Raw genomic sequence first — 22,270 nt, 5'->3', positions numbered from 1 at the left:
AAATTATACAAACAGTTGAAAAACATCTGGGTTTAATTAGAGAACAAGCAGAAGAACTGAAAACACAGCTCCAGTGCACAAACCATGTGCACAAACCAAGTGCAGCTCACTTACATTCTGCCTCTGCCAACTGTGCCAGAAGAATTGTTTTCTCTGGATAACATCTTGGTACTACTGACTGCTTGGAAACACTGAAATTCATTATTTCAATTTAAAAACTCCCTGAAATACTTTTTTCCCAAGATTTGCTCTTCAACTCAGTAGTTGGGACAAATCAGCATATAGGCACATGAAGATATTTGCCACATCTTGGTGAATTTGGAAATTTTAAAGCCATCTTAACAATATATGGCCAGAACCCTGAAAAAAAAAATCAGGGCAGGAACCAAACTGTTGCTCATCCAGCACATTGTAACCTACTTCATACTCAATTAATAAATACTAACCTCAAATTCTGCTAATGCACTATCTATATTCTTATTTAACTTTTTGAAATTCTCAGTATTCTTCCTCAATTCTTCTGCGGTCACAATATCTCCCCGCTTCTTGTAGCTTTCTACTTCTTTATAATAACGTTCAAGAGTTGTCTTAAACTGAGAAGACCTAAGATAAAGATAGCTAAGGTAATACAATGTTGTGTTTCATTCCTTTTCTAGTTTCAGTTACTTTATTAATTACAACAGGCACTGTACATGAAATCTGATCTCAATACTAGTGTAAACACAGATGCCAGTGAAAGCTCACTAGTCACTTATGTCAATACTATGCAGTTCACAGGATTAGAATTTAAGGCTCATTTTCAAACCTCACAATTTTTACTTTACTTATATTTGCTACCTCTACTACCGGGAGAAAATAAAGGAAGAGTGAAAACAATTTAACAAAACTATGTGTACTGCTGTACTAATCAATATAACAACATAAAATTATTAATATTCAGGAATAAATATTCTCCATTCCTCCTTTCAGATCTATTTAGGTGTAAGGATACTCATCAGTAGTATTTTTCAGAAATCTCCATAATACTACAAGCCAGATTTAGTCCTTACTTTCTCAGGTTCCTTCTAAGTTCTCTTTATTTGAAATTATCTCCCTTCTACTCATATTGAGATTTTTCTTTTCTCTAAAAATATCCGGTGAAATAAAATTACTTAACACCATACCTTTCAAACAATGCTCTCTCCACCTGAGCCCTCCTCTCAGTCAACACATTTTTACTGCTTTCAAATATTTTCTTAATCTCATCAGGCCAATGGAAAACTTCACTGTTCAGATTTATGTCCTCATCTAAAATAAAAAATATAGTCACCTTTAAGAAAAAGCCTTTTAACTAATCATTTAATAGAATGGTTATTATATAATGGAATGGCTACTAACAAGCAAAATAGTTAAACTATGTTTAGGAATAAGCCAAGAAACTGGTGGCTGGATTATCTTTACTGAAAGAAACTCTTCCCTACAAGGTCTGACTGACAGCAAAACTGTAAAATCAAGTTAAGAATGTGAAATTATCTAAATAAGATGTTACCAGTCCAAAATGTAACAGAAAATTGTCCTGGCTTCCATAAGCATCCTAATTTTTATCATAAATGAAGTCTAACATGACATATCCTTGTTATTTCTATCATCATCTGATCCAAGAATGTATTCTGTTTCAGGAAACAGTATCATCCTGGCACTAAAATAGGTTTGCATTCATTTAACTGCCCTTCCTTTTTAGGTGCAGCAAATAACAGATTGCATCTGTTAATTACATTTTTGCTTTGTATTAAAAATGCAAACTAAAAGTAACTTCTACAGATATATCTTCAGTCTTAGAGAATAGCTTTTATATTAACTAAGAACAGCAAACCATGACAGCAAAACAACTAAAGGCCTGTTTTGATTTAATCCTCAGCTGCAGAGATGCAAGTTCTCACACTTTCTACATGCTGTCATAGAGGCTTTGGCATGTGGGTTTTTGGATGGCTTTTATGTGGAGAATTTTTATTTAATAACATAGAGGTGTAACATCATTTGGCCAGATTACATAACATTACCTGATAATACCTAAAACACATTAAAAAATACCTAAAACACATTATGCTGTGTCCCATTCCCCTACTATTCCTTGCTGCACTGGTACATTTTGGCCTTTATTGAATTATTTTTATTTCCCTCCTGTCTTTTGGAACTTTCCATTAGCACCCTGGAAGATGCAGCATTTAGGCATGTAAAGCCCATTATCAATATATAAATATTCTCATATGGAAATTTTATATTCTGTAGATAGACATACCAGAGAGATCAGCATAGTCCATGAGGATTTGCAGCCTGTGTGCTGCTTTGTCAAGATCCTTTTGCAGTTTAACAACAGTAACTTCACTGGATTTCTTCAAGAATGCTTCATATTCTACTAGCTGTTCAGTGTTCTGGGGCACCTCACTCATTCTCTTTGCAATAAAGTCAAAACCATCACAAATTCTTAAACAAAAAGAGAATATACATATCACTGGGATTGTAAACAAATAGAGAGGCAAGATCTAGTAAAATTATTTTTTCTTTGGAAAAAAAAAAAATTACATTTCTTCATACACTGAACTTTTTGTTTTTTCCTGTGAGTTCTATCCAAAGTTCCCTGTTCAGCCAGGCTGCCCATCTTGCACTTAAATCTGGTCAGCACTAAAAACCCCAGGAAATGAATAAAGGTATCTCATCCACAGATATACAGCACCAATGCAGGCAGACACCAAAAAGCATCCATGCAAACCGGTACCTTTGATTTAACTGTCTGTTTTCCATCACTTCAAATTCAATCAATGTGTCTTTGAGATTCTGGGTCCGACTGCAGAGTTCCTCATTCAGTTGTAAAGTATCCAGACAGAACATGGCCAGAGGAACAGTGATATCCATAGAAGCAATCTCTTCTTTCAGTTTTGTGAAGCTGTCAATCTTCTAAGAACAGAATATAATAAATCTTGTTATTTTTCCTGAAAGTCTATAGCTGAAAAATCTGACACAACTAATAATTTACATCCAACAAACTGGATCGTTTATTCTAAACAGATGAAGGAAAACTCATTTTTATCTTTCCAGAGACCTGCTTTTATCCACAGATTCCAGGGCTGAAAGCCTTGCACAGTAATTTGCCATATCAGGGAAGACCCCAAGCTGCCTAGGCAAGCATTAGGCCATATGCTAACTCAAGGATGCAAAGGGAAGAGTAGAGGGCTGACTGAGGACAAGACATTTAAAAGACAAGCAAGCTGCAGATTGACCAAATACTCTGGGCAGCCATTTCTGCTAAGAAAGAAAAACAAAACTGACAGAAGGACGTTATAAAGAAACCTCCTCTTACATTTGCACAGCAGCCCTAAAGTAAGGAGCTATGTAAATTGAGCACTCCCTAGTATTCCCAAAGGTAAAATAAGTGATTTGTTCTTGAGGCAGTAAGTTAGGAAGTCATGTGTGATGGTTTAGCAGCTGTTTGGACATGCTGCACTTGTCAGGTACACATTACCTCAGTTAAAGCATCTAAAGAAGGAACTTTTTCCAAAAATTTTGAGACATCTTGCCGTGATTTGTTGTTCAAAAGATTACTGTACTTCCTGTACACATTTAAATACCTTAAACACAGAAAACCACAAAAACGAACATAAGTTTCTGATGCAAAGTTTCTCTATAGAAAGAAACAAATACACTCACATTGTCTATTTAGTCAAATGGACAGTGCTATGAAACTAAGGGTTTGGAAGGGCAATGGAGTTACCAGCCAAAACTTACTTCTTTGGACCAAGTATGTTGCTTTCAAAGATCTTTTCAAGTTTGTTTATATACTCCAAAAACAATGACTCATGTGGTTTGACTGTATTAAGAGTGAGATCATCTCTTCGTAATTCTGGAAATAGAAGTTTCTCTACCTAAAGGAAATCATTAAAAATACTGTAACAAGAAACAGAATAGCAAAGAAAAAAAAGGTATTCTATTACCATTCACCTACCACATTAAAAAAATCATTATTTGATAAAAAACAGTGCAATGTGAAAAGGCTCTGATCCATAATTAACATGTGGTTACTCACATAGTTTGCTTGAGAAAATAATATGAAAATCAAACCAGTGCTTCAATGTAACTTGAATCTGAAAAATATCTTCTATAACCAAAAAGTTTGCACAGTTCATGATTCACAATCCTCATCTTTATCTTCTATTTGTCAGTCTTCAGCCTCATTCATAACTTTTATACTATAGATAGTTTTTATTAATATTGTATTTTGTATGCAGCTATAACTTATCCAGCACCTTTGGGAGTTCCTCAGCACTCTGCAGAATCTTCCTGAAGCAATGACTGATTAAATCCCAACATGCTCCCAAAGGTGGCTCAAAGGCAATATCAGGCTCTTTCACAAGGAGTTTGACTGTGAGTATCTGCGACAGGAAGAACTGCACTCCTTGATATGGTTCTTTAAAGTCATTTCCATCCTTTAGGGGAAAGAAGGAAAAATTTACAGAACAAGGAAGTGATCTGTAGGAATAAAAACTTTTAAACTGTTCAAACTCCCCAAATATCCTTACTACACAACAACAATGGGATCATCTTCCCTGATATTTATACAAAATCTGATGTTTCAAACAAGATCCTATGGTACTGACTTTTAAATGAATCTATAAAAGCTAGAATTAAGAAACTAGATTTAAGCCTAATTGCCTTTTCTCTTAAGTAACAGAACTACATCATTATTATCATACAGAAAAAAAATTATTTTTAAAAAGTAATTGATAATATCTATGAGAAATAAATTGTAGAATCTAATTTTTTAATTGTATGGTCAGTAAGAAGTACACTACCCCCAAATTGCCTTTACAATAATAGAGTCCTAATCCATGACTAGATTCTCAATGTAGGTGTTATAATAAGTAAAAAAATAACAAAACAAGCAACAAAACAAAACAAATAGAAGACCCCATCCAAACCAACCCACCAGATGAAACTAAAAAAAATTTAAAATCCCAACCACCAGCCACACAATCATCATCTAAATGTAAATCTTAGTGGCAAGGCTTAGTGCAAGGTTTGATAGTAAATTGCATTAAGAAAATGATTTAATTTATCCTCTGCAATGCAGTATGTAACCCACCATATTTACTCATTTTGTCTTACCAAGGTACATCCTGGGTGATCTTATATTTAAAATACTAATTTCATCAAAGAAGCAACTTTATGGTAGCCAAAACAGTGGTAAGAACTCCCACAGTGTATTGGTTATTGTTATAATCCTGTGCATTACTTGAAATAATAGAGGGCACTCACTGGGTATAGACAGGGACACCACACCCATATATCACCTCAGCAAAGGATTGCACAGTGACTGTGCACACTTTTGTCTTCAAAGGGGATTATTTCTGTCCTTTCAGAGAAATACTATAACTGGTCAAGAACAAGAAAATTAAACTTAAAAAAGCTAAACTAAAATAAACTAAATGCACACTCACTCAAGACTGAGTTGAAATCTGCTATAGACCTTACTTGGAACCCTAGACCTGCCAAGAGATTGTTCAGGTCAGCAATTCTTGACTGTGCAAAAAATCCACTGAGTATACAGAAGCCTTTGAAGGATACAGCCATTTTTTATGAAGGCAAGAGCCATCTGGGACATTTTAGCCTTCAAAGAGCACTAGATTTTATGGTTATATGAATTATCTCCATGTAAGACAGAAAACTATACGTATACCTGACAGCACATACCTTGTGGATCATAAAAAATGCAAGAAGATCTTCTAAGGAGTTAACAACCATCTCACGCAATTGTAATGACATTAGAGCTGCCACGGAGCTAAAATAGCTTTCAACTTTCTCAGAGGAATCAGAGTCTCTTTGAGGAGCAAAATGAAGCCACATATGTCTCTGATCAATAAAAAGAGATGCACAAGTTGGAATCCATCTACAATGAAATAATACAAAGTTTTTAAAGGCTTGTTAGATTTTGTTGCAAGGAGCAAAGTAAGACTAAACTCAGAAATTACCCAAAGAATGAGTAAAATCTAAAGGGCTAGAAGTTAATTGATAATTAGATATCAAACAAAACTATACCTTCCAGGACTTAGGGGAAACCTAAGTTTTAAAGCTAAGGATGCATGTTATAATGGACCACTATGATTAGTTTAAATTAATAGTAGTAGACAAAACAATAGCAAATTATACTGCTTTATTGATTATGAAACAATATTCAATTATTGGCATTAAATGAGAAAAAAGTTTGGAAGATATCTCAGGCAGCAGAACGCAAATACTTTCCATCATGTGTCTCATATATTCTCATTCTTAAATTGACTGATTTCCCTAATAAAAAAAAAAAAAAAGATTTTCCACCATTTTTACAGCTACAGACTCCACTCCTCTCATGGTTAGAAACCTGAATTCCACAGGCTCTGACAGTGCCTCAATGTTTATTCCTCTGAGAGCTATTCCCCCTCTGTTTTGGCAGCCTTGTGGCTGGGACTGCTGTCATCTCAGTCTAAGATCTGTCTTAAAAACAGGCCTTGCTGTATGTCAGACCCTGAGATACTCTATTTATGTACAGCTACCAGAGCTGGCACTGACTTGTGCTGAAGGATATCACGAGCTTCCACACAGTGCCTTTGAATGATGTCCTCGAACTCCGCAGGCAGCAGTGGCAGGCGTCCACAGAGCACCTCTGCAGTGCGAACAAACCGGAGGCAGCTGTACCTAGGAGGGGAAACACAGAGGAGATCCTTATCAAAAAATCACAGCTGTTTAAAAAAAAATCCGTGAAATATAGTCAGGAAGGCCTCAAGTATATAACAAACACTAAAAATGTAATTTCATTTATAAATATCACTCCATGACCAAGCTGTCCAACAAGTGCATTTCTGATTGGGTTTTTCTATCAACAAACATAAAGGGTTTCACAAATTTTAGTTGTACTTGCTGTATTTAAAACTCTTAATTCTTTGCTAAAATTGCCTTCTCCTTTTCCTAGATTCATTAATATCCAGTTATTAATGAATATGCAGAATGAAACCTACTGCTTCTATTCTGTATTATTAAGTAGTTATCCTGACTACTCTATGGGGAAAAAAAATGAAATTTCAGCATCATGGCATATATCACACTCTGTAATATACAAGCTTAAATTCCTGCAAATGTTTCTTAAATGCAAAAACAGCTCTCAGAATTATGAATTACCATATTATCTTACTAAAATAACAAATCTCAATTTTCAAATTTCCCCAGGGCAAATTTCAACTACAAACATTTGAAAGATATTGAGTTTTAAGAGTTAATTTTGTTCATAACAGCAAGCAGGAGGAGAATTCCAAACCACCATTTACTTGAGCACTGGATCTTAATTTAGGTATAGCACCTTTTTAACAAAGGGGATGATCTTTTCACATCATGTAACACATGTTCCTTCAGCGATTGCAGGAAACAATCATGCTGAAATAGAGGCTCAAAAAAAAAAAAAAGACATATTTTGCCCCTTTCTATCTAGTGGCTCCCCCAGGATCTCTGTAGCATATGTAGAGAAGTCAGCAGATGCACTCTAACCAAATCATTAAATAAAAACATGCTACATTTCATTAAGGTCCTATGAACAAGCCATCTTACTGAGAAAGCCAGAGCTCTTGCAAAGTGGGCATCATTGAATTCACTATGAACAGATTGCTTTCATTCCAACTTTTTGTTTCTTTGTAAGAGCTGTGCCACGGGACCGGCGCACAGACAACTCTCCGGGGAAAAGGGCGTGGGGTGCTTTGAATAGAGAGTCTCTTCCTCTCAGCTGGATCCAACAAGACATAATCAACTAGAACAAATCATATATATCATGGTTAGACTGCATATATTGCCAAAATCTATATTCAGAACCACTATATCTTCATCATTCAGGAAGAAGTAGAATTCTGCACATTTAAAACTAATATGGTCATATTTGTATGTTTTAGCATAAATTACAGCACAATAACCAAATTACAAATTTGATTTTAAAATTATTAAAGGAAAAAAAAAAAAAAGAATTGGTCCTGATTCTAAAAATAGGAGACAGTAGAAACAATTTTTCATTACACCTCTCCATTTGATGAGATGTAAGCTTTCATAAATAGGTATTTGTTGAAATTGCTGAATGCTATATAGCATGATAACAGATTATTTTCTCTCAGAGACCTACTGTAGTTCTACTGACCTCAGAGGAATTCTCCATGGATGCTAAGAATAGAAGGAGATTTGCTTTCAAAGTGCAGTAAATGTCTACATAGTTGGAACTGTTTAGAGATTGTGAGTCTTACCAATGGCTTTCATGAGGCTGACAGAATAGTCTTTCCTAATCTCTTCTTTTAAACATGCCACAAATTTCTCTAGCTCTGGGCTAGGAAGAATGCGAGTTGGAATATGTTTTAAAATTTTATTCACCACTTCCTTATCCTGAGGTGCCAGCATGTCTTCTCGCACTCCATTATATATGTAGTGACAGTACCGCTAAAAAATGTTTAAAAGATTATGCTTATTTTGTGACAGATAATTAACTACTACAAAGTATTTTTAGCTTTTCTATCACTTAAGACCTTTCTGTAATTGAAAGGTGTTTGAATAGAATGGATTTTGGGTATCTAACTATACTCCTTTAAAAGCACTGATATCTTTACAGTACTTTCACCTGTGTTGATGCAAGCACATAGACCACTAGAACTCAGTTCAGCATATTAAATTAATGATAAAAAAGTACTACAGAACAACATGAGAAGTTAATAATTTGGGGAGATACTTAACTTGCAAACCTTTTACAACAAAAATCAGAGTAGCTAAAAAAACGAAAAAGGAGGTGGTAATATTTAACAGCAGTTTGCTATACTGAGTATTTACATCTCCTAATCCTCATGTACTGCCTGCTTTTCTCAGCTACCTTTTAGTAAACAGTTTCTAGATATCTTGCAGATGATTACTGCTGCTACTTTCACCTTAAAAAGAAATTATATAAATACCTCTAAATCATCACTTGAAGGTAGCCTTTCTCGCTTACTTATCTCCTTCTCATGTAAATCCATGAGAGCAAATTGTTCTTCTGGAGTCAGTGGCTGGTTGTTTGTATAATTTATGACATGCAGTTCTGGTGTGTGAGCAGGTACACTCAGTGAAATGCGACTCACACTCTTTAACAAAGTACTTTTGAAAAAAAGAATACAAACTTAGTGAATAAGGAAGCAGCAATGTTTAAGGACAGATGACAACGATTATATAAAACACTTGTGCTACACTGAGGACAAGTATGATGTATGGAAGTATTTAAATTATTCAATAAAAAACTCTCATTAAAATTGCATAATACAAATACTACTTTAACATAAAGCATGCAAGCATGCAAACCTTACAACTGCCCAGTATCACTCAGATAGGCAGTATTTTATGAGCAGTTCTACCAGAGTCAAACCTACTAGGATTGTTATTTAGGTTGCCCAAGATCATAATGTATTTTCATGTCATTATCTTACTAAAATCTTGTGTTTCAAAAGCCAGTCTTGATGCACATACATTTTTTGTAGGGCCTTAACTTCTCATGCTTGGATGCTTAACACAGCATTCAGTAAAAAGAAATATTAAATCACAACTGAAACCAGATTTATTGTAATAATCTGTATCTTTATCACATTACAGTATGTTACCTGTCAGAACTCCAGCGCCGCTTTTTCCTTGCAGCTTTAAATATCAGTTAAGAAAAATCACATACAGACATGTTTTGCAAATAAGATATTTCATATTGGTGGAAAACAGAGCTAAGATAATTCATCACATCATTAAATAAGAAAAAAAAAAATACAATGTCACAGAGAAGCACTGTATGTGATCATTTGTAGGGATGAACCTAACTAGTAAATGTGAAACATTTACTGAAGTTATGCATACATTGGCAATTTGTCTATACTGACTCTGAGGTGATAAGCTTGTAAGTGTTCATTAGGGATAAGTGATGTTTCCAGGGATGATGCTTCAGCAGATAAAGAATTAGAGATAACAATGCATAGCACAACCAAGCCTAAACTTATAGACACACTTAAATATGGATACACAGTGAAGACTGTGATAACTCTACCATTGAAAAGGACTTCATTTTTTTTATATTTTTCATTTTTAAATCCTGTGCAGTAAGAGTGTAGTTATTAGCTATGGAGTCACTTGGGTTTCGGTAGTGATGCTGTTCCTTGAATGGAGCTGCCAAAGTCCATGATGACTCCTGCATCAAAGGGGGATAACGGGCTTTCTGAAGGACAAGCTGAAATTGGGAAAAAACAAAAGCAAAAGTTTTACAAAGCACAGTAATTTAAAAAGCCTTCTTAGAGCTAGAACAGGATTAAACATCAATTAGTATAAAAAGCAAATACACAGGTCAGACATGCATTTGACCACCGACCTATTTTTAGATCATTATGCTTTCCACATGTATAAAGATAATTTTACAGAACACTTCAGTTGTATTCAGGCATTTTTTTGCATAATCAAGGTATTTTTTATAAATAAGAGAACACAGTTTATTATCTAGTTCTTTCTGCTCCCCCACATCTCTATCTTGCTTCTTTTCTTCTCCTTATATTTGCTTAGATTTAGAAAATTCCTATTCCTTAGGCCTTTGTTAATGACCTATCTACTTTGAATACTCAGTCCTTGTAATAGTTGAAGAATAGTTCAAGTTAACAAATTCAGCTCTCGTCTTTCTCTCACATCAGTAAGGATTTGTAATAGACTTCTTTTGTCTGTTCATTCTGTGTTTTCTGAGGTGACTTATTGATGAACTTTTCATCAGTCCTGATGTCTGAACTTTACCAAGATACCTCACAGGCACATGAGGTGCGTGTCTCAAAATACCCTCAGAGATTAAAGTACAAGAGATACAATCATGAATATACTTGGAATCATTGGATCATTAGGGCTGGAAAAGACCTCCAAGGCCATCGAGTTCAACTTTTGACCCAGTACCACCATGCTGACTAAACCCCATTGCAAAGAATGGGGATTTGCCAGCACATGGAATGTCTGCATACCCTGACAGCAGGAGAGGGCACATACCTCATGCAAGTCTGAAGGTGCATCTGAAGCAGAAGCAGGTGCAGGCGTACGTAGGATTGATAATTTCAGTGACTGTTTTCGGCGACTCATATTGCACACAGAATTGTTTTGTGTATAGACAGAAATGAAAAGCAACTTCAAAGATATTGATGAAATACTCTGTTTCAAAAAAGATTCATGGAGAAAGAAGTGTCCTTCAGTTTTCATCGACAATTACATATTGTAACTTTTCCAATTTTAAGGAAACAGCCATTCTTTGTGGTGGGCTCCTCAGCAAAACATGGTTTTTGCAGTCATTTCATAAGACTTCTAAATACCAGTAAATACCAGTTTTAAAAAAATCTTATTTTTATATCCCTGGAAACTACTTAAAATTAGTTAAATGTTTTAAGTTATACTAAAAACTCCACATGGAGTTTCTAATGGCATAAACTCTGGATATTAAAATATTAAATCCTACCAGCCTGCCAAATTGACAGTGAAACAGTCCAAGTTGTGTGAACTGTATTACTGGGGAGGGGAAAAAACCCCTCTAGATTTTTTTAATGTCTACAAGGAGCCAGTTATAGAAGAAGTTATTACCAGGATGCTGCTGGAAGAACAAATTGCTCACAAGTACTCTGCAAACTGTTGTACTACAAATATCAGGATATCTGACATGTTTTAGGATTATGTTTCACCTCTTTAAGGGGACAATACTTTGAAATGGCCTCCAGGATGCCATACAAAGTTCTGCCAGGATATTTTCACAGAAATATTAAACCTCACAATGTTTTAAGATGCTTTTGAATGTCAGCCTTCCTTAGTATAGGCCAAAGCCTGGCCTATAGTCTGTTCTGAGTTTCCTAAATGAAACTTGTTTCGGAGAGTCACAAGGAAAAATTTCCTAAACACACAGTGACACTATGAGAAAAAGGAAGTAGAAGTGTGTTGTATCTGAACACCAGTGAGTTAAATCACCATGGAAGAGGAAGTTATTACCCTATACAATTATGTTTGAATAAGATATAATCTTTTTTTACATAATTTTAACACACTTTTAGCACATGGTTATTGCTTTCTGATGTATCACTGAAAAACGAGGCTGCTAGAATCAGTTTTCTAGGAGACAAAATTGTGCCCTCCTCAATATCAAAGTTGAGCCCATTCAGAAATAAAATTTGAGAAAGGGCTGATTTGATTTACCTCCTTGGTATTCCCCAGCATGCCTGCACACACACAGAAATAAAGACATTATCGCTGCCAGACATAACTCATTAAAGAGAGCATGAATTCCCCTTGATTAATGACTAAAGGATTGGGCCTTAGGGTACTTTAAAAATGAATAAATGATACAGTTCATTAGGATATCCATTCATTAATTCTTAAAGGTACAAGAGTCATTAAAAAAGCCATCATTCATCCTAAAAAAACTCCTGAATTATATGCTAACTAGCCTTTCAAACACCTAATATTTTTTAAAAATTCTTAATAAAAAGTCCATTATAAAGGATTAAGTCCAAAGAATATTTAACATGAAAATGTGTCTTTTAATGAGTTCTTCTAATATCAAGCCACTAACCACCAGTAATGGCCAATTGCATCTGAAGTTTTGACAAAGTTATTGAACTTTCACAGTCACTGCAGAAGGAATTTACCCTCAGAAGACACGAGCTCTGTGTTGGCTTTTCGTTTACTTAGAATTTTTTGGTCCTTCCCTTCAGTGTGAACATCCTGTTGTTACATGCACTGGAAAAGAAAGAGAGACTAATTTCAGGTACTGCACAAGGTGTCAATCAGCTTCTATCCCAGTTGCCAGGAAGAAGAAAAATCAGCTCTCACATTCGCTGCTTACAACAATAAACTCTCTTCCTCCAAACTTCTATGCTCTTTTTTTCACCATTCCTCCCAAGCTCACTTTTCACCTTAATCTTTTTAACTCCCCCCAAGATATCCTTCAAGCCAGACTTTCTTAAATCCTGCCCTTTCCATTTTCTCCAACACCAGTTTCCTCCCCACGGCCCGTTCTCTTCTAATGTCCCAGGGACCCTGGGCCCCCCAGCTGTGTTTTACAGCAGAACCACACACTAATTGCCAAGAAGAATAAGCCCATGTCAAAAGGAATAGGAAAAGAGAAAGAGAGAGACACTCTGCATGCCTCACACATCCACAGGATGCACAGATGAGCAGGGTAAGGGCAGGTACTACCTGCAGGTGCCCTTGTTACCAGTCCCTCTGCCTGTCACAGCTTGGTGAACTTCTCTGACACTGCCTTTCAGTCCTCAGCTTGGTTGCCCCAGTTACAGCATAGCTGGTGCTTGGAGACAGAATTCCCTCCTCCCTCAGCAGAGAGGAAACAGCCCCTTTTAGTGTTGTGCCAAGCTGTGGTCAGGGAGATTCAGTTGTGGAACCAATGAGGAACTTTACAGGTTCCTTTTACCTCTGAAAGTTATGAAAAAATGTAGTCCTGAGATACCTGAGATATTCTAACTTTTGCATGAAAGAGCTGCACAGGGCTTCCAGAACAGTAAAGGCTCTATAAACCCAAATTTTCTTAAGAAGAATTGGGAAAAAAAATATTCAAGGGTCAAAATCTTGAATTCAAACACCTCTACCACTATTCCACCATTCAGACTCTAACTCCCTGAAGATCTCAACACAGCAGGTGGGATAGTCTCAATTCCTCTAAGCCAGTATGCATTTGCCTCCCACTCACAGTCATCACTACATCCTGAGTCTTCCATCACATTCTTCCACAAATGGGAATTACAACCATCCAATATGAAATCTAGCATAGTCTCTTAATAGCTACCCTCAAGAGGGCCTTGTACATGTTCTGCCAACACGAGTTCCATTTTAAACCTTTTCCCATAATCTTTGCCATTTTTCATCCAATTTTCTGTGAGCTGTGAGAATGGCTGATATCCCTGAGTTAACAGCAAAGTTTTCCTTATGTCTTGCCCTTATACCACCTACAAATGGAACATTGTTGTTGGCCATTGTTCTTTAAACATGGGCCAACAGTGCAGGGTACAAAATCAGCACTGCTGGTGCTGGTAATTGCTTGGCTAATGCATGCTGTAACTCTCCAAATATTTTAGTGCTGGTTTGCAACGTGAGTATTTTCCTGCTAATTGGAGCTGACACTGGCATGAAGACAAGCTCAATTAAGCAGCAGTTAAGAGTAACTACCGTTCCTCTGTGCACATCAACTTGGATGCTTATATATGCATGCTCTTCTAAGCTGAATAACTTATCTCTGCTGCTTTAAAAACATTAAAACCAGTTGTTTTGTATAGAGGAAGATTATATATGAATTTTTAGCAGAAGAGATAATTATGCATAGCAAGAAAATTATTTACTAAGAAGTATGAGACTATCTTCAAAACTGCAGCTATGGCATGCTTGAAAACAGCCAGAAATTTAAAATCTCTACTATACTTTAAACTCAGCTCCATTAAACTTTATAGTGCCATTATCACTGAGTTATGTCACGCTGGAACCCTGACAGCTAGTTTTCCCTATGCTCACTTGTTAAAAAAAGTATACAAACCAACAAATTTATTATGATATACCCTAGTGTACCAAGAAAATCAATCCACTATGCATTTTAATAATATGAGAGATTAACACATTACGAGTTCAAGCAACATACACTTGCCCTGACCATCCTCTTCTTGCAGGTATCTTGTGCAAGGCTTTTAGACCCCCACAGTCCAAATATGTGTTAATATGCAAATCCTACTCCTGACTACACAAATCCTGGTATCTACAGAGATCATTGAAATCAGCACCTCAAAGACACAGAGCTCCAACAGTCTAACCCTCCATACTTCACGAAACTTATTTATGCATTAATTTGCAAATGAAACATGCTATTTCTTTTGTTGGCGTTAAAAAAATAATCATGAAACCATTAACATTCACTTTTGTAATACTCTCATAGGTGGCACCAATGAAATTATTAAATCAGGCACGAGAAACACGAATATTTAACTCATTTCTGATTGCAATTTGCAGCATGAAAAGATCAGTGTAGCAGAAGCTGGGACTTCACTGAAGCCTCACGCTTGCCTGTTCACACCATCATGATGGCTCTGGAGAACAGCCAGGCCAAACCATCGCGCAACACACCTCACCGAGCATCAGTCCCGGCCAAATGCTGAGGCACTGTAGCCGCATTGCTTTTGCTGAAAACCCAGCTGAATTCTTAACGTGATCACTCCTGACACGGTCCCCGAACAGGTTTGCCACGTGGGCACGGGAACACCGGGAGGCAGCAGGACGAGGCGGGGACGCGTGGGAACAGCCACGGGGCCGGGGGAAGGTGGCGGAGCCGGGTGCGGCGAGCGTTCCGCCGCTGCTCCAGCGCTCCTTACGGCGCGGCTGAACGCGCCCAGCCCGGGGACGGCGGCGTTACGGAACCCACGGAGCCACTGCTGCCACCGGGGCCGAGCGAGCGTCTGCCCACCTCCACAGCGGCACGGAGACCGCGGACACCCTCATCTTCCGTCCTCCATTGCGAAGAGCTCCAGGCTGCATGTGCTAAAACAACGCAAACCTCTAGGACACTCATGAGGGTGCCCGGACTGAGCGGATGAGGTAGGGCTGGGGTGAAGGGCAGGACAACAGGGGGGACACGACAGGACGCCCGAGGGGCATCGGTCACCGCTGGCCGGCCCTGGCAGCGGGGCCCGGGCGCCGCCCGCCCACGGCCGCTCGCGCCGCCACGGGCGGGCCCGGCCCGGCCCGGCGGGGAGGAGACAGCGGCGGGCGGGCGGCGGCGCTCCCGCAGCCCGGCAGGCCCGGCAGCCGGGGCCGAGCGGGCCGCAGCCCCTGGGCGGCAGCCGCAGGTGAGCGGCCGAGCTCCGGCACTGAGGAGGCCGCGTCCGCCCTTACCTCCGGCGGACACACGCCGGGGACCCGGCGGGGCGCTGGCGGTGCAGCGGTGTGAGGGGGGTGATGGCTGTGCCCTGGCCGCGGTCTGGGTGCCCGCTGCAGGCCGCGGGCGCTGCGCGGTAACGCCCGGGCTCGGGCGCGCCCCGCGGGCAGCTCCAGCGCCCCGGGCTCGCCCGCTGTGTGTGACTGCCGAGTGCCCTGCGCGGCCCGGCGGGTCCCCCCAGCACGGCCCTGAGTGTCCCCTCACCACGGCCCTGAGTGTCCCCCCAGCACGGCCCTGAGTGTCCCCTCAGCACGGCCCGGCGGGTCCCCCCAGCACGGTCCTGAGTGTCCCCCCAGCACGGCCCTGAGTGTCCCCCCAGCACGGTCCTGAGTGTCCCCCCAGCACGGCCCTGAGTGTCCCCTCACCACGGTCCTGAGTGTCCCCCCAGCACGGCCCTGAGTGTCCCCTCACCACGGTCCTGAGTGTCCCCCCAGCACGGCCCTGTGGGTCCCCCCAGCACGGTCCTGAGTGTCCCCTCACCACGGCCCTGCTTGTCCCCTCACCACAGCCCTGCGTGTCCCCCCAGCACGGTCCTGAGTGTCCCCCCAGCACGGCCCTGAGTGTCCCCTCACCACGGCCCTGCATGTCCCCCCAGCACGGTCCTGAGTGTCCCCCCAGCACGGCCCTGTGGGTCCCCCCAGCACGGTCCTGAGTGTCCCCTCACCACGGCCCTGAGTGTCCCCTCAGCACGGCCCGGCGGGTCCCCCCAGCACGGCCCTGAGTGTCCCCTCACCACGGTCCTGAGTGTCCCCCCAGCACGGCCCTGAGTGTCCCCTCACCACGGTCCTGAGTGTCCCCCCAGCACGGCCCTGTGTGTCCCCCCAGCACGGTCCTGAGTGTCCCCCCAGCACGGCCCTGAGTGTCCCCTCACCACGGCCCTGCGTGTCCCCCCAGCACGGTCCTGAGTGTCCCCCCAGCACGGTCCTGAGTGTCCCCCCAGCACGGCCCTGTGGGTCCCCCCAGCACGGTCCTGAGTGTCCCCTCACCACGGCCCTGCTTGTCCCCTCACCACGGCCCTGCGTGTCCCCCCAGCAGCGACACGGGCGCCACGGCTGCTCGGGATACCAAACAGGAAAATGCATCCTCTAACCTGCCCCTTGCAAGGGTCCCCCTGCAACAACAGCTGGAAATTGTCAGGGAGATTACCGAGCTGAGGTTTCCTTGAAACTGCCCCGATTCAATGTGTTCATAGCATCTGGAAGCATTTTGCCTTAATATGCTGAGTTTGGAAGCTGTGTGGGGTATGCTTTCAATTCTGAGTACGAGGATACTCACAGAAATAAGTCTCATTAATGTGTTACCGGTTTCCAGAACCCATAGCAACAAATTGTTCATGCAGGTGGCTAGAAGTGATGTTTTTACTGGTAAGTGAATACCTTGATGGGTAAGCACAGGGTTAATGTTAGAAGGTGAGAGTCACCTGTCTCTTGCTACTTGGCTTTGGGAGTTTCAGAAGAACTTGCAGGGACAAGCTCTCTACATTAGATGTGCTTTTTGTAAAAGTAATGTGCATCACTTCAGCTGAAATCTGCAATCTCTCTTTATACAAAGGAAACATTTGGTTTTCAAAAAGCATCTTTATAAGCCTGTCACTAATTGTACTATAATTTTAAGGGAAATTGGATGGCAAGAGTGAGAAGTGGCTGTTCAGAAGAGGTCGTGGCTGAGGATTAATAACATGTCTAAAGAAATGCAGGAACTACAGAAGCAATGGCACTCCGTGATGCAGATCATCCACAGCAACGAAAATGTGGGTCTGGATTGTAATTTGATGTTTATAAAGATATATTTTGTAACTATCAAGATATCACACCCTGATTTATTTAAATGCACTCCCTGTTTTTCAAGTGAACACTGTGAGGCCTGTGGGAAGGCCTGTCCTCCCACACCTTCAGTCAAAGAGGAGGGAAGCCTGTTCTGCATTTTTTGTTTTACTGGCATAACCCTTTGAGATAGTAGAGTGGCATTTTAATGAAATGGTTGCAGTGCTATAAAGAGAACTAAAACTACAATATGTGTTTCCTTAAGGGAAGGAAAACTACTACAGTAAAATTCTAGTGTATAGCTATGACTGCCTCTGTAAAAAGATTTTTTATTTACCAGTAATGTTATTCTTAACAACTTTCTGATACAGACATGCCTGCACTGTACTTTGATTCAATGAATGAGCAGGTTGCAGATATTCCTAAGCCATGGCTGAAAGAAAAGTTGAGCATTTGTAAATGTTACAGATTTTTAAAATTAACAAATAGAGGTCTCTAGTTTAAAATAATGGTTGCCAAGACTCCAGTGAAAGCTACAGCTAGACTGATTTTTTTTTTTTACTTGCTTTCAGATTGGTTGGTTTTTTGTGGGTTTAGTTTTTTTTCATAATTTCTGCAAGAATAGAACTGGGAAGTCCAAGAAAAACATGTCTGTTGTTGGTAGAATTATATTTGCCCTGAAGTTACCAAGGCCCCATGCTTTTGAAACAAAGAGGCAAGAGGTGCTCCCTATTCCAGCTGCAGACTGACAAAATATCTATCCTACCTATGGTTCACTACAGTAGCAGTGATCTGTGAAAGGTATCTGTGACAGGAGACTAAAAAAAATCTGAAATGTTTTTCTTTCATCTGCAGGTTGTTGCCTTTATGAATTCTCGCATTGGCCAATATTTAGATGACCATCCTTTTGTTGCCTTATCACTCCTGATGTTTATTGCAGTGTCAGCTATTCCTGTTGGATTTTTCCTGGTTTTTGTTGTTACAACAGCTGTAATGGCCTGTATTGGTGTGATAGTCATGGAAGGTACTATATGCATGCATGAATGTACTTACCTATTCCCTTTTAAGGCATGTTACCTTTTTTCCTTCTTAATTTTTCCTTCTGGAAATTAGAGTCCTAGCAATTGAGGAGTTCTGTGTGTAGTCCTCAGGTCTGAGCAGTAGTAAAACTCTTAATAGAAGAACAGTAATCTAATTAAGTGTAGTCTATACAGGGAAATCCCATTTTCCTTTTCTAATCTCAGCCATTAGGATATGCCTAAACCAGTTATCTTGAGCATGCATAGCTTTTACAGAGGCTAGCCAGATGATTTTCCCAAATTGTTTGAAATTGGGGTTATGGTAGAATATCAGCTTTTCTATTTGTACATAGACTTGTTTAAGTAACAGAGTGATGTTTTTTTAGGTGTTGTCATAGCCATAGGTGGCATAGCCCTACTGTGTGTGCTGTGTGGTCTGGGAGCCCTGTCCCTGGGAGTTTCTGGAGTGCTGAGCGTTTCTTACGTTGCACTTTCAACTCTGGTCAACTACTGGTGTGCATCAAGGTGAGTATGGATGTCTTGATCCATGCTTGGGTTTCAAACTCTGCAGTTGTGCTATTTCATTCATTGTTTCATGTTTTTCCTAAATGAGCCACTGTTGCTTAGTTTACCAATGTTTCTTGAATGTTTTGAATCCTGGGCTACCCTCATGGCTTAAAATTCAGCATACAGATGTCTGGTCATTGATAGGTATTCTAATGAGTATTAATTCATGCCCTTTTTCCTTTTTGGGACAGAAGAAACATAAGTTGTCTTTAAATGTGAATGTACTAACACAACATGACACTAGACAGTAAAATAGACCCTTGTTTCACTCTAATGTGTTGCTTTAAACATCATTAAAACCTACTGACAAGTTGAATTTTGTGTAGGAGATTAACTGTGCAGTTTTTCCTGCATCATGACCCAACTGCTTACCTGCATTTATAGAGTAAGGGAACAAAATTCATTGTCATTTTGGGAGAGACAGAGGACTACTTAAAAAGGACAGTGTGGCCAAAATAAAAATAACAGGTTTTGTAGGATACAGCACTGTGTAAATTGCCAGTTGTGCCTCTTGGGACTTTGGGCTTGTTTCAGTCAGCATTGCCTGAGCCAGGCAGCAGCGAGCAGGAGGTAGCAGCAGGCTGTGCTGGAGTGCCACCGGGGGCCCCCTGAAATACCTGCCAGGGAAAGAACCACAGTAATCACTGTGCCATAGGGAAGAGCAAGAAGAAAAATCACAGCTGCTCTCTTGTAGGCTTCCTCAGTTAGCTCCTTCAGCACAGCTGTGTTTGCACAGCTCTTGAGGACACACAAAGCTGCCTGAGATGGCAGGAGAGTGACAAAAGCACGGTACAAGGCCCAGTTCCAAGGCATGCTGCCACATCCACTACACTGCCCACCAATTCCAGAAGACTTGCATTTTCCATAGCATATCCAAATACACAATCCATCCTACACACCAGCCCTGTTGAGCTACAATGTTGACATTAAAACAGATAATAACATCTGTTTCTGTGTTTCTCTGTCTCTTGAGAGAAGCTTAGGTAGACCAGCAGCAAATATAAACCTGTCTGGGACAGCTCACAGTGCTCAGCTTTTTTTGAGCAAAAAGTTAAAAGACAATCTTAGGGAGGAACAGCCAATAAAATCATTCTTTTCTCATGTACACAGGGGTCAGATGAGGAAGCAAGATGTTAATGGAAGTTTACCACAGAAGCAGCCTGGCTTGGATCTTTCTGCCAATACTGGAAAGAGTGAATAAGTAGGTTTCTCCAGACTTCATAAGCACTTAGCTGTACAATCCCAGCATTTGCTATGTAATTGTTCACTCATCAAGCATTCAGTCATTGTGTACTCCTGGAAACTGAGGAAAATCAATATACATATTACACTGGCACTGTAAAAGGGATTTTAAGAATAACCAAGAAGCAGCAGTGCAGTACTAAGAGTATGTGCATGATGGAGTGTTCCACAGAATTTGGTAAAAGGCTGTAGTAATAGTGGGTACTGTTAAGTCAATGGCAAGTAGGTTGACAGAAATGGGAGGGAGATATTTGACTTCCCAGATACTGGAGTTCTGAACATACTGTCTTTAGTACACAGCAGTGGTCATTTTGATACAGCAGTATCACAGTTCAGAACAGTAAAAGCACATTTTGAATGTGGAAAAAATATTTGTAAGCCTTAACATCCTTTGTTCAAATAGTATGAGTACACCAGGCCAATGCTTTATGGTCATTATAAAGGAAAAAGTAGGCTGCGCATATGTCATGGTCTAAGCTTTTTTCCTCCCTTTAGATGTTGTGTTATTCCCAAGGGAGTTTCTTGCTTCATCATATCAGGGGTAGGCTTATGTCTTGTTTATGTCATATTTAAAGTGCCTGGTTTGCTTCTCAGTTGTAATTTTGTGTATGTTATTTAAACTTTTTTCATTTTTGCAAATGTTATTTTTTAGCATTAAGTATCTATGAGTTTAATAAAGTGCTGTCTGTTTAACCAGATTAATCTTGTTAATCTGTTTTATTCTACATTAAAAACAAGTTTTTCACATCATGGTTTAGGAAGGCTGGAAGTGGAGCTGAGATTTTCTCCTTGAATAAAGTATTTTATGCGGCCAACATTGCTGAGCCACAAACTGCAGATTATTTGCCTTCTTACGCCTATAAAGAAAATGCAGATGTCTAAGGTCTAAACTAGTTTTATTTAGTGTTGCATAAACCAAACTGCCGCTGGACCACATCATGGTCACAGAGCTTACCTGAGCTGTAATGTGCTTCACACAGTAGTGGTGGCAATAGTTTCAGCCCCTAAGCTAAGGTGGCCCCACACTTCAGCTGCAGAGTGAAATTTCCAGGAGCCCTTTACTTTTAATGGCACATTAATTCAGCAGACAGTACAAAGCCACATAACTAGCCTGCCCTCAGGCAAGGCTGCCTGCAAGAGCTTTCCAGGAGGCACCTCCAAAGACAGAGCAATAAAGCCCTTACACCTTCCCGAAGTTACAACACTCCAGATCTGTAGCACAGCTCGTACATAGCTAAATCGTTGTCCCTCATTTTCCTTTATGCCCTCATCTTCTGAGGAGAAGAGGCATTACTTAATAAAATCAGCAAAAACTAAAATAAGTTAATCCAGTCCCACTCAGACTCACCTAACATGAACCATTTCACTCTGCATTTTAAGTTTATTTTTCATTATATAATTCATTCTGTCATCAGCATTTAGCAGAAACTGGAACTGTGAATTCTCAGATACCTGCAGGTAAACATGGAACAGTTCTGCTCCTGCTGCCCTGACCTTTGCATGCTTATCAGCCTGTCATTTCAAGGCTTCTCACTGTGTCCTTTCGCCAAGAACTGCTTTTTCTGCAGTGCCATCACCAGAGCAAGGTTTTCCATTGAGAGATGCAGAAGAAAAAACTAGGTCAGCATAGAGTAGGTGTTCTACTGCAGACAGTGAGGCATCCCTTAAAAGGAGGGCAGAGGTTGTTTTCTTTGAATTATTAA

At 40.0% G+C, this 22,270-nt stretch overlaps 2 protein-coding genes across 10 annotated transcripts in view; one reads left to right on the top strand and one right to left on the bottom strand.

Moving 5' to 3' along the window:
• Positions 1–16,050, bottom strand: part of DNAH3 (dynein axonemal heavy chain 3) — a 58,593-nt gene extending 42,543 nt beyond the window's left edge. For 2 of the 8 annotated variants that reach the window (XM_085592286.1, XM_085592294.1), the window contains exons 1-17: positions 13,243–14,344; positions 12,693–12,783; positions 11,056–11,169; positions 10,060–10,264; positions 9,657–9,690; positions 8,979–9,159; positions 8,286–8,475; positions 7,609–7,804; positions 6,580–6,705; positions 5,725–5,920; positions 4,281–4,460; positions 3,763–3,899; positions 3,500–3,605; positions 2,756–2,934; positions 2,279–2,463; positions 1,164–1,287; positions 447–603 (exon numbers count right to left, since the gene is read on the bottom strand). In XM_085592286.1, coding sequence (XP_085448412.1) covers positions 447–603; positions 1,164–1,287; positions 2,279–2,463; positions 2,756–2,934; positions 3,500–3,605; positions 3,763–3,899; positions 4,281–4,460; positions 5,725–5,920; positions 6,580–6,705; positions 7,609–7,804; positions 8,286–8,475; positions 8,979–9,159; positions 9,657–9,690; positions 10,060–10,264; positions 11,056–11,145 — 2,286 coding nt within the window. In that variant the 5' untranslated portion in view covers positions 11,146–11,169; positions 12,693–12,783; positions 13,243–14,344. Of the gene's footprint in view, positions 1–446; positions 604–1,163; positions 1,288–2,278; positions 2,464–2,755; positions 2,935–3,499; positions 3,606–3,762; positions 3,900–4,280; positions 4,461–5,724; positions 5,921–6,579; positions 6,706–7,608; positions 7,805–8,285; positions 8,476–8,978; positions 9,160–9,656; positions 9,691–10,059; positions 10,265–11,055; positions 11,215–12,692; positions 12,784–13,192; positions 14,346–15,168; positions 15,302–15,933 lie in introns of those variants that run through there. The other 6 variants (XM_085592289.1, XM_085592290.1, XM_085592292.1 and 3 more) reach the window with 6 other exon arrangements.
• On the top strand, positions 15,326–21,265 carry LDAF1 (lipid droplet assembly factor 1). Of its 2 annotated transcripts, none has more exons than XM_021539778.3 (5): positions 15,326–15,636; positions 17,591–17,726; positions 18,595–18,763; positions 19,145–19,283; positions 20,436–21,265. In XM_021539778.3, the coding sequence occupies exons 2-5, from the start codon at positions 17,655–17,657 to the stop codon at positions 20,524–20,526; spliced, it is 471 nt and encodes a 156-aa protein (XP_021395453.3). In that variant the 5' UTR covers positions 15,326–15,636; positions 17,591–17,654; the 3' UTR covers positions 20,527–21,265. The 2 variants fall into 2 exon arrangements, with proteins under 2 accessions (XP_021395453.3, XP_077642995.2); XM_077786869.2 differs by lacking the exon at positions 15,326–15,636 and adding an exon at positions 15,777–15,887.
• The last annotated feature ends 1,005 nt before the right edge of the window (positions 21,266–22,270 follow it).

Source organism: Lonchura striata, chromosome 14, assembly GCF_050655825.1.
Source record: "Lonchura striata isolate lonStrDom1 chromosome 14, ASM5065582v1, whole genome shotgun sequence".
In the NCBI taxonomy this organism is placed as follows: Eukaryota; Metazoa; Chordata; class Aves; order Passeriformes; family Estrildidae; genus Lonchura; species Lonchura striata.
This window is presented reverse-complemented; position numbering and strand designations above follow the sequence as displayed.

Excerpts from the sequence above, each read along its gene's own strand:
- LDAF1 (XM_021539778.3), top strand. The coding sequence starts at position 17,655 with ATGTCTAAAGAAATGCAGGAACTACAGAAGCAATGGCACTCCGTGATG. Across the intron at positions 17,727-18,594 it reads TCATCCACAGCAACGAAAAT|GTTGTTGCCTTTATGAATTC; the intron begins GTGGGTCTGGAT and ends TTTCATCTGCAG. Across the intron at positions 18,764-19,144 it reads TGGTGTGATAGTCATGGAAG|GTGTTGTCATAGCCATAGGT; the intron begins GTACTATATGCA and ends ATGTTTTTTTAG.